The 12247-nt window shown below is 44.1% G+C and overlaps 1 protein-coding gene across 2 annotated transcripts in view; it reads right to left on the bottom strand.

Annotated features, from left to right (window-relative positions):
* SFMBT2 (Scm like with four mbt domains 2) overlaps window positions 1-12247 on the bottom strand; it is a 100677-nt gene that overhangs the window by 22214 nt on the left and 66216 nt on the right. For both annotated transcript variants that reach the window (XM_064656551.1, XM_064656552.1), the window contains 4 exons: window positions 10029-10142; window positions 8700-8742; window positions 8059-8129; window positions 6787-6926 (listed from right to left, as the gene is read on the bottom strand). In XM_064656551.1, coding sequence (XP_064512621.1) covers window positions 6787-6926; window positions 8059-8129; window positions 8700-8742; window positions 10029-10142 — 368 coding nt within the window. The remainder of the gene's footprint in view (window positions 1-6786; window positions 6927-8058; window positions 8130-8699; window positions 8743-10028; window positions 10143-12247) is intronic.

Below are 12247 nucleotides of genomic sequence, written 5' to 3'. Positions count from 1 at the left end.
TAATAGTCTACGCTTGGCCTAGGGAGATAAACACAAGAAAAACAAATCTCTGAACAGCACCAGACCGTGTGTTTGAACACTCTGAATTGTGTGCACATGAATGACTCCACAGTGAGTCTGGATTGGTTTTCATCTAATTTAGCTCTTTACCTAATGCCTGTTCTTAATTCTTTGGGGGCCTGCAAATGATTTCAGTATGATTAACATCTTAAAAGTTTCCCCAGCACCCATGAATGAAGTTCATCAGAAATGAAAAAATAACTAGGTCATGCTGCAAAGACCGATGTGTTTATGTTTGGGTTTTGTCTTTTTTCCTTTGGGTTGATTTTTTTTTTTCTTTAAATCCAGCAACCTGAGGATTTGCTAACATTTTGAAAACCCTATAGGATTAATCGTTTCCAGGTAAGGGCTTCACTTAATGCTGCTCAGTACCCTGTAAAATGGCATTAGTTGGAATTGCTTGGATAGGTTATTTACCAGAAGCAAAATTTAATCTATCCTTGGGCCCTAGGAAACATTACTCAAACCACTCTTCAAGAAAGTACAATTAGAGACACCAAAGTCATGCCTAATAATAGCACCAACATCTTGTGCAGCTCTGATCATCTGTACATTTCAGAGTACCCTATAAGGAAGAGCAGGAGCACAGTTCCTATCTCACACATGGGGAAGCTACAACACAGATTTACCTACAGCTCTCCAGCTGGTTCCTATTTCATCACACAACCCTTTACACTAGTTACTAAGCCACAATGATTCCAAGAGAATGGTTGATGAGAAGCTCGTTGCAGTATGAGAAGCTTGGCATGACCTGGCAATGTGAGCTGTAAGCCCTGGAAGCCAACTGTGTCCTGGGCTGCATCCCCAGGAGCATGAGAAGCAGGTGAGGGAAGGGATTCTGCTCTCATGAGACTCCACTTGGAGTGCTGCATCCAGCTCTGGGACCCCAAATGCATGAAGGGCGTGCTGGAGCAAGTCCAGAGGAGGCCACGAAGATGCTCCAAGGGCTGGAGCACCTCTGATCTGGAGACAGGCAGAGAGCTGGGGGTGTTCAGCCTGGAGAAGGCTTCAGGCAGACCTTACAGTATCTTCCAGTACCTGAAGGGGCTACAAGAAAGTTGGAGAGGGACTTCTGACAAGGGCATGGAGTGACAGGACAAGGGTTCAAACAGAGAGGGCATGTTTAGATCAGATACCTGGAAGAAATTCTTTACTGTGAGGTGCTGAGGCACTGGAACAGGCTGTCCAGAGAAGCTGTGGAAGCCTCATCCCTGGAAGTGTTCAATGCTGGACAGGGCTTGGAGCAACCTGGTCTAGTGGAATGTGTCCCTGCCCATGGACAGGGGGGTCAGAACTAGAGAATCTTTAAGGTCCCTTCCAATCCAAACCATTCTAGAACTCTGTGAAGAAAGCTCCAGAGTGAGCCCATCCAGTTGCTCATCCACATCTTTTCTTGCCTGTCTCCCACCAAAAGAACTGATGGGGCACTGCCCTCTGACACACAGACACTGAGACCTGATGTAGAGAAGCCAAAGGTCAGTTTTCAAAACACCAAGTGCCTGTGTAGGTCCCACACTCATTTACAACTCAAGAGGTGTGTTCCCCTCTTGATCAGCAAATCCATGGAGTTATTTAACAACTACACAGGAGCCTGTTGGCAAAGCTCTTCTTAAGCCCACTTCTACACCCACCTTGTTTGCTGGTGGGATAGCCAGGAGCAGAAAGCGTCTTGCTGACCAATTCCTGGAAACAGTGCTGTCCTGCCCCTTTACCAGGGTGATGGGTGTTTGCATAAGTTGTCAGAATAGTTAGGAAATGAGCAAGAAAAAAAACCCCAACTCTGCAACACCAGTGTGGCCATGTCTGGGCATTATCCCAGATCCTAATCAATTCCAGCCCTGCAAAGGGACCTGTGATGCCAGGACTTTTCTCAAAGCTGGCTTATCATCATCAGGACTCTGTAAACTTCCAAACTCAGTTTAAAAAAAAGAGTGTTTTGCAAGAACAACTATTTCCCTTTCAGGGAAGAAAAAAAATGTTTTTTAAAACCTCTGCCTTTTACTCTTCTTCAAATAAGTTACTGCATTTGGCATTTCACCCAACAACAGAGTTCTCTACCATGTTACCTTCTAACAACATTATCGCTTCATATTACACAGAGATGTAAACAAACAGATACTTAAAAAAAACTAACAGTTATTAAAACAAAAACAGTGACAAAACCTAGATCAGTTTCCAGCTTTCCAGTTTCTGACTCTCTCTGGAGATGGAAAGTTACGTCAACCATATCAGACTGGTCAAATTGCCTTTGGCTGGAGTAGGGACCAGCCTGAGATTCTGGTAGTTTATTTTCAGCCCTCTCCATCAGGAATGGTTTGAGTGCAGCCAATTGTGCCTTGGAGCAGAGTGGGGGACAAGGTAATACCAACCTTTGCTGCTAAGCACAGATGAGGTTTTATTTTGATACTGTTGAACTTTGGATTTTCAGAGGATGGAGTCACATCACTGACTGTGATCACTCAGCACCACCACAGGCCTCTACCCAACCTTAAAAGCACCTGACATCTTAGCAACAAAGTTTTCCAGTTCATGTATTTTCTCATGCACTAGGGCTCTTTTCTGAGCATATCCAGATATGCGTAATGCCACTGGGAAGTTCATCACATTTCTTCCCATTATATCTCTTTGGTATTCACACATTTTCTATCTTTACCCTGCTTTAAATGGTCCCAACCCTGGATGAAGTTTTCTCAGGAGTTATCACTGACAAGGTGCAGCTCAAAATACCATCACAACCTCTTTTGTCCCATTCAAGGTCCCAATGATCAGCATCCTTAGGAGGAGAAGCTCAATTTCCCTCCTCTATCTGAGATATAAGCCCACAGTTACCTAACAAGTGGGATGCTAAGTCCCAGGCTCAAGGCAGGACAGTAAACTTTATTTTATTTTACTTGGAATACTGATGAGGCACAGAAAGAGAAAGGGAAATGAACTATTTGGGATTCTTTCATTAGGTGATCAGGGATCTAAAAGCCATCTTTTGTCACAGTCAAAGATGTAGCACGGAAGTGTTGACATGCTTAGGGTAGTCCATGACATTCAAAGACACAGATGGTAGATCCTAACTTGGAGGAACTATTACAGACAAGCTGAAGTCCACAGAGCTGTCTTGAGGAGGATGTTAGTGAACCCTCTTGCAGAAATGCAGTTTATACCTTTCCAGACTTTAGAGGTTTCTGTCATTCCAATATCTGGTCAGTAATGATAACTCTATCAGCCTGGCTAAATCATATACCTAAGGCTCAGTGCAAGCTATTTAATTTTCTGAGCACCATGATTTAATTATGCAAATTTCTCCTAAGAAATCATGCTGTGCTACAAAAAGTGCAAGTTGCAGAGTGCAATAGCCTTTCTTCACAAATGCTAGCTGATTTCTCCTGTTTGCATCAGTTGGACAGACACATTACCTTTAAGTCCATTTTCTTTTTAAATAGAGAAAGAGCAAAGTGTCTTAAAAATAGTAAGAGCAGTAAGCAATGAGGCTAATTAATCTTTACAGCATATTTCTCTAAAATATGGTGGGTTATAGATCATCTGGAGTCTTAAAAAGACAACTCATTCCATTTTACAATGTTGCTGTGGAGCCGCTGGCGTAGACGGACAAACTGTTCTTAAGTGTTTTTTAGATATTCTAACCCAAGAAACTAAATCTAAACCTGACAATGTGTGTTTAATTTAACTTAAAGTCAGCATTTATTACATATCACAGCTACTTTACAAGTCACCACTTTTCAGCCCAGGTGCAATTGCTGGATGGCAATAGCTGATGTCTCCACTGTATTTGGCTCCAAGTTTCAACTTCTTTTCCAAGAAAATATCTCAGGAATGAGAAAAATTTTGCAGTTGATGTCAAACAACAGGCATTACCAACTCACTTGCCTCTTACAGTGAAAGAAACCACAATAAACAACTGGTCCCAGCAGAAACTTGTGCTGGCACTGGGAATAATGAACAGCTTAGGCTTTAAAAATAAATTTGGCACTAAACAGCACAAGAGCTACTTGTTGCTCACCTAAGCCTTTGCAGGGATGCAAGAGTACACACAGGGTGATGCTTCACTGCATCAGTGATGGAGGTGAGGACAAGATCTTGTGGGAAAAGAGGGCTGAGGAGCATCATGAACTACAGCTGTGTTGAATTTCTGGCTACAGCCTCAGGATTGAGTGTGGAGGAAGGCAGAGGATGGGAAGCTACTCCCTCAGCACCCAGCCAGGAGCAAGGTCTCCCATCAACTAATGCCAGAGAGGACCTGGCACCTTCTTGCTTCAGGTAATCCAGGATGGGGAATGGGGCAGGAGTTGGGTGTTCAGCTGGTTTTACTCCAGGCTTTCTATCAGTCTCAAACACAGAAGCATCTCCATCACAGAGACTGCTGCCCACAGTGAACTGGCTGGCAAACAGCACAGGTTTTTTAACCAGAGTAGCTCTAAAGGCAGTGAGTTATGGCTGGAGATCAGGGTGATTAAAGAGGTTCTCATCAGGCTGCTACTGCTTCAGTTCCCCTTTCACAGCTGTGTTTTGAGTTGTCTTCCCCACCCTCCCCCGTGTGTTGCCAAAGTAAAGCCCATCTATAATTTATCTATTCCAGACAAGTTATGCTGATGCATAATTTACAACAGCTTGCAATTTTCCTATATAATGAGAAAGATAATTATAAAGCATTTGTAGTCTTGGGGACACACCATCAGCAGGTGTAAAGAAAAACCAAAGCATCAAGCTCAGCACCAAGACTGTGTCTGGAGGGATGAGGACCCTTGTGAACTCCTTGGCTGTGCAAACCCTTGTGTTTACAGCCTTGGGCTGGGGGAGGTACCTCCTGCACTGCTCTCACCACTCAGCTCCACAGTCCTTCTGGGCGCTCTGGCATCTGTTACAGAACATCATCTCAATGCAGGGATGTATTCTTTGCCATTTCTTGCCTGCTCCATGTGCTGGGTACCCACATCCTCCCCACTGCCCACGGTTCTCTGAGCTTCTGGCACCTCTCTTATCTCAGCAACAGCTGACAGGAGTCAGGTGTATCTCCCCTACAGCAACACCATGAATTTCTTCTCTTCACCCTTTCCAGAATTTGGAACTGGTTCCCATGGCCAGAATGAGCTTAAGATCATAATAAGCTTGAATTTATCTGCAAAATAACACTGACCAATGCTGGGCCATTGCCACTGTCCTGTTCCTTGGAAAGTTGTTCACGTCTCCAAAAACAAGATTCCCATATCTCTATGACACTGCTATTTGTTCCTTCAGAAAACAATTCTGCAAGGAGGCAGAACAAGAGAAAATAGACTGTTCTGTAGGAAGCTCAGGCTGGTTTTCGCAGTGGGCAGTTAGTCCCATTCTTGAGGAATTTGGAGAATTTGGTGTTAGCAAAGGCTGAAATACCAAGGGAGGACCTGGCAGAAGCTTTGCACTGCTTATGTTTTCAAAATCCAAATTCCAGGAGGAAAGGAGGAAGAAGCATTAGCATAAGTATTGACTGTGCATGCTTCATGTTTTTCCCCCATGTTGCTTTTTCATGGCCTGTTTTTCAAGTAGCAGCAGATTGCTAATGCTCCCCATCAGCAAGCCACGATGGACTTGCTTTCAAATTTGGCAGCTGTCAACTCTTGCTCTGCAACCACTTTATCCTGCTTTCTGCTGAGGGCTGTTTTTGACTTGCTTCTCTGAGACCCAAGCATCCCACCTGCACAGGCAGCTGGATTTCTGGGCTTTTGTGTATAAATTAGTGCAGGTGATGAGGAACTGAGTGGAGACATGGGAGTCACACTGCAGTACAGTACTGGATGTTTTCAAAAGTGGTGGTTTATCTGGGAGGAATCTCACCTTCCAGGTATTCCTGTTAAGGGCTGGATTCATCTAATTTCAGACAACTGCAAACATCCTGAGCTAGGCACTGAGGGTCTTTCAAATACATCAGATAAACAGATTCTTGGAAGTTTCCATGTTTTTCCACCAAGGGCAGAGGTAGCTCAGATATTCCCCTGCATCTACATCAAGGGGGGTTTATTTAAGTAGTGAACTGAGAGCTGGATGATCTGGATTCCTGGAAGACCCGAGTCAAACTGAAATGGTGCCTAATGGAATTCTGTTTATCCAACAGTACCATCCTGTCCTCTGCCACCTGCACTCACCTTGCATTTTATCTCTGCATGGACTACCAATACTTGTGGAAAATACTTATGAATTTGTTTCAAATCAGGCAGCTTTTCTCTGAGGTGAACAGCAAGTGCTCAGCACTCCGGATTTGTCCCAAAGCAAGCCCTGACTGGGTCAGGATGAAATCAGCACATAGCACACACCCCTGCTTAGCTTTCCATCCTGTTCCCCAATGTTTTGGGCCCCACTGGACCACGGTCACACACACATGGTCACCCACACTGAATCTGCTGCCCAACAGCATTGTGAATGCTGAGAAACAGGCTGATGGCAACAACCACAGAGGCCCTCTTTGGGGATGGCTCTGGTCAGAACCTGAATTCTCTTGCACAGTTAGACAAACCTTACTCCCAAACCAACACAATTCCCCATGTTTTAAAAACTTCGCCTCTCCCATCAAAACCCACAATGCACATACCTGCCCCGTATTCCCACCTTGCAGTTTTGCCTTATGGAAACCACTACAGAGCTCCAGGACAATTTTAGGTGCACTGTTTCCGAATTCTGGGCCTGGCAAGCCACACCCATACTTTTCCCCTGAGATCCCCCCAAAAGACAGCTGAGCCATACCTCCTTGAGGACCAGCACACACTTGCCAGGCCCCACAGACTGAGGTAGCTCTGCGATCCTGCCTTTGTTTAAATATGGACCTGAGAAGCAGCGGTGGTTGATGTAGAGCTGGGGGCAGCAGTATCTCCCATTGATGGTGCCTGCAAGGAGAAAGTAGCATTGGTGTGCCTGTTGCACTGTTGTATGATAAATCAAGAGCACCTCCTCCTCCTAGATGTGGGAAGGAGGGGAGAAGAGTAGAGAGGGCACAGAATTCTTCCCTGGGACAGAGGGTAGAGAAGCCCCCGCTACTCAAATATGTCCAACAGGGGAAAAGCAAATGTTTTTAATAGTGACTGATTTGGCTGCACTCCCTGCTGAAAGGAGAATGGGGAAAGGATTTCATTCATGACAGGACCCATTGCTCTTTCATAACTCCCATTGCAGATGGGAGCAACTCAGTTGCAACCTGCCTGAAAGGGGATGTACGAGCTGACTCTCAAAGACAGGGAATCAGCTCAGGGAGAACATCCATGTGGAAAGCCCTAGAAACCCCTCTTCAGCTACTGTCCAACGCAGTGCCATTCCCCTGATCCACCATGGGTATACAGAGCAGTTTTCCTTGTCTGGGCTAATTATAATTGGCTCCTTTATAGCCCATGGAGAGAAACAGGCACTTTTAGATGTTATTCATGTGCCATCCAAGTGGTTATCCACTCCTTTGGCTATCATACCCAAAAAGACCCTTTCATCCCCATTTGATTGTAACAGGGCCTGGGATGTTGGCTCCAATGCCAACGTGTGTCCCACAGCCTGCTGAAAAAAAACACGAGTTAAATCTTGCCCCTCCTGCTGAGTCTGCACCATTAGCTGGATGAATATTGCACTCTCAGAGCCTCCTGCCATTGCTAAAGGGGAGAAAACTTTGCAGCAGCCATGCCACACAGTCCTGATGCCAACACAGGGACCCAATGAGGCCTGGTGTACACAACTTCACTGATGCCAATTAACAAGTCACATCTATCTCCACCAGGGTTTCATCAGCCTGGCCCTAACATCATTCAGCTGAAATGAGCAAGCTCCAGGGGAACTCTGACAGCCCCAGCAAGACACAGTGCTCACTGTGGAGGACCAGATCCTCACCTGCTGTTCATCATGCACTGTTGGTGGGTTTACACCACTTTATACCCCCAGAGGATGTGGTTCCATCTCCCCACCCATATGACAGCTCTCTCCCTTTTTGGGGTCATCCCCCTCCACACAGGTAATGGGTCCTTGAAATAAGGGCCTTACCTGTTGTGTCTGGCTGAGGAACCGGGCAGAGGTCATGAGGTATTTTCTCAACAGGCACTGTGGATGGTAACCTGTCAAAGAGCAATTTTGGTGTCATTAAAAGTGTTAGACAGGACAAAAGGGCAGAACCAGCCTTCAGGATTGACCAAAAGATACACCAGCACCTGCCTGGGGCAAGGAATGGAGATACTTCAAACACAACCCCACTTCCACATGGTTTATCACAGCCCAGGGCAAGGGTATTGCAGAAGAAGGAGCCTGATCCACCCCTCCTCCAAAAATATACTCTGATCTGTGAGCTTTAGCCCTGCAGGCTGAAAATATTCTCACTTAAACTCCTTAAATTCCAGTTTCTACAAACTGGAAGGGATAGATAGGGAAATGCCCTCCTGGTACATGTCCATCTTCCCTAAGAATCCCTTACTGGTCATCAGAGACAGGCTGCAAAGACCCAACCAGTAAAACAATTTCTGTTACAGAGACTTTCTAGCAAATATATTGGATTTAAAAGAATCCTCTTGTCGACTGTGCTACAGTGTCTGGACAGTAGTTAGCTAAGCCACACAGCTGCTGTGTATTATCCCCCCTGGAAGACCTGATGCATTCCTGTAAAAATACCACCTTAAATAACAAAAACTTACTGCTTTTCTGGTTGCACAACTGCAATTCTTCTCTTCCTTCGCACTGCAAAAATGAAGCAAGGAAGAAAAAAATCATTTTGTACCCTTCTGTCCTATAAAGTGCACCCTGAATGCATAAAAAGCTGTGTAAATGCACTGACAATAAAAAGACTTCCAACACAATGAAATGGTACTTAATTACTATCACCATCTTTCCTTGGTATTTTTTAACTAAGTCACTACATCATTAAAACCTACTTTAAAGATGTAATAATACATTTAATCTTTCCTCTGGAATGCTAATATTGTGTTTTATGGGATCAGTATAAAAGAAAAAATTAAAATAAAAACACAAATATTTTTCCATACAGCAACACATATGGATAAGATTACATTTTACAAGCATGATTACCTCCAGCATAATTTATCCCTCACTATAAATTGTGATAAGGCTGCATAATGTTGCCATAGCAGTATTCTCTCAAATTAGGCCCTGGCTGCCTGATTTTTAACTTAAGCATATTTAACTCTTTGAAAGGGTTGACGCATTTTAAAATCTGCCTTTCAGATGCTAATTAATATAACAGTGAGGCTAATTTTTCACTTGGTGGCTTGAGATTCGTTGGATAGTTTAGAACAGGAGAGCAACACTAAGACACTGAGCTCTCATGAACTGCCTTCAAATGCAAATAGAAAGGAAAGAAATTTGTCTTAATATGCACTGGAGGCAGGACAAAACACTGTGGGCTTAATTGTGCTGGGAGAGATTTTAAATTAAACACTAAGAAAATCTCTGAGCTTGTAAGGGTGGTGAAATAAGGGGACAGATACCCTGGGAAGGGACAGAAACTCCGTCACAGAAGGGCAACAAATATTTCTCAATTTAGATGGAACAGATCCTGTTTTGGAAAGGAGTACCACCTGGATGACCTCTTTATGTTCATTTCACCCTATATTTTATGAGGTTTTTCTCCAATTTGAGGTCTTCTCTAATTCATTCAGCTGCCCAAGTGAACTTGGCTCAGCACTACAAAATCTGCTTTCTCTCTGACAACCCCATTGCAAATCCACAACCAACTGTGCAATCCGAAAGCATGTAACAGCCTTACCCAGTCCCCCCAAAAATCCCATTTTTGGAGGGATTCATCACAGAGACAAGTACAAATTGCCTAATTCCAGTCTGGTCACTAATTAGATTTATTACTATTTATTACAGTACACTTACATCCTGCTTATTAGTCTGCTAGTTAGGATGATAAGTTTCAAAAGTGAGATTATAGACAGAAGACAAATTCCCTGATATATCCAGTGATGTAATATCCAGGCTGCTTGGAGTCTTCATGTACTTACAAACAGCTTTGTGTGGTGGAGTCAGGTTATAAGCATTCGCTTCACACCAGCCCACAGGGAAAATGTCCATGGACTCGACATCAACTATGTACTCTGGAGAGGGCATCTGTAAACCTATAAACACAAATTTAAAATGTGATTTAGATGCAGGAATACCAAGCTCGGAGCCACCCGAGCGTTCATCACAAACCAAGGGGAGCGAATGAGGGAACGTGTGAAAATAAATCTGCTTCCCTGCATCAAAATCAGGCACCATTTCATCTCCAATTTTGCACAGACAGCAAGGATACGGCTGTTGCATTTACAGTGCAGTGTGATTCAGAGGAAAACACCATTAAGAGCACTGTAAGGGCGTGCAGTGAAGCAGCCAAAAGCCAGTAAGGTTAAAGATGCACAACTTTCTCCAACAAAACAGCCTGATTTGACCCTTGGATTTTTTGTGGAGTTGCACAAGTGAGTCAGCAGGACTTGTTGGATGCTTGCTCCCTAATGCTAAGAGAGTGTATAGGGGCTTTAACAGGATGGCAGCTAAAGTGATAGACAGGCTTTTATGCCTCAATGCCCCCCTGAAGCTTTTTTTTGTAGTTCTGCCCTTGAGTTGCTGTTTTTAAGGGTGGGAGGTGGCCATTCTTTGTCTAGAAGTGGCAAGAATTGTCCTAGGGCTCCTCACTGCACGTGAAACAAGAGCTGATCATCCAACAGGGGAGAGGCAGATAAAAACCCCAAGTGAGACACATGCACCAAGGTCTCCTGCACAATACTGACTCCAAAACTTCACTGAAAGTCTGTGTTTAAAGAAATCTCTTCCAGTTTGGTTATGTCTCCTTTAGAAGACATCTTGCAGTCCTAGTTTATGTGAGTCACACTCACAGAATCATAGAATCATTTAGGTTGGAAAAGACCTCTAAGATCATTGAGTTCAACCATTAACCAGTACTGCCAAGCCCACTACTAAACCATGTCTCCAAACACCATATCCACATGGTTTTTGAACACTTCCAGGGATGATTATTCCACCACTTCCCTGGGCAGCCTATTCGAAAGCTAGGGCACCCTTTCAGGGAAAGAAATTTTTCCTACTTCTTTTCCTAATTTTCCTGTTTTCCACCCAAATGCCATTGCAGCAAATGAAAATATTCCTGTTGGCTTTGAGTTCTTCTGAAAACAACTCCATGTCCTGAGTCAAGGCACCATTTAATTACCCCAAATCAAGTTCATCTGTGTCAGGCCAGCATCTTCACCCCCCTCTGCCAATTCCACCCTAGGACCTACAGCTCCAGCACCAGCATGAGGTGATGATCTAATAAAAGAGACCAAAGGATCAGCACCATCCTTGCCTTGGCATCTGTTACAACATCTCTGCCTCCTGCTTGAGGCAGCAGTGTTTGACTGTGCACAGCCAGATGACTACAGGGAACTTCCACTAATGAATGTTCACCAAGGGCTTGTGGTGTAATTGAAACAGTAATTGAACTTTGTGATGGGAACAGCATCCTGAGGCTGAGATGCAGCATTTGGATTGATCTTGTCTCTAGGAATAAACTTGATGCACTCTGAGAGGGTGTGGATGCATGAAAACCCAAAGAAAGCAGGAAAATAGGTGCTGGTGCCCATACTGCTGGAGGAAATAATTAAAAAATGAAATCATGATGTCTGCATAGATTCATGGGTGTCTCCATGGTGTTTCTCTGAGATAAGTATCGTATTCATACATCGAAAATAAACGTTTACTTCACTGGGATAAGGGGCAGAGTAGAGGATGGGATGAAAGCATGTGGTACAGCACACAATCTGCTGAATGGAAGATCTTAGCAGCTGACATTCCCTGCAAAACTATTTCCCTCTACAAGAAAATATCCCAAGGTCACTGCTCAGTCTGAACCTCATGAAAGCTGCACTCTCCAGCGGGGAAAACATTTTTACCCAACACCACAAATCCTGCCAAGGAACCAGCGTGAGAACAGCTGAAGTCAGTGGCAAGACATGCACAAAGTGAGCCAGCCATGGATCAAACCCTAAACCAAGCAAGAAATCAGCACAGTCCCCACTGACATGTCACCAGGCCTGGGAAAAACCACTATTTTCATTATTGTAACGATGTTACTCTGACCAAATAGACTTGATGCTGTTAGAGGTGTTTTCCAACCTTAATGATTCTGTGATTCTAAATTATTCTAAAAATAAACAGATCAAATGTACTTTCCTGCTGGAAGGCAGCA

Source organism: Pseudopipra pipra, chromosome 5 (genome assembly GCF_036250125.1).
Source record: "Pseudopipra pipra isolate bDixPip1 chromosome 5, bDixPip1.hap1, whole genome shotgun sequence".
In the NCBI taxonomy this organism is placed as follows: Eukaryota; Metazoa; Chordata; class Aves; order Passeriformes; family Pipridae; genus Pseudopipra; species Pseudopipra pipra.
This window is presented reverse-complemented; position numbering and strand designations above follow the sequence as displayed.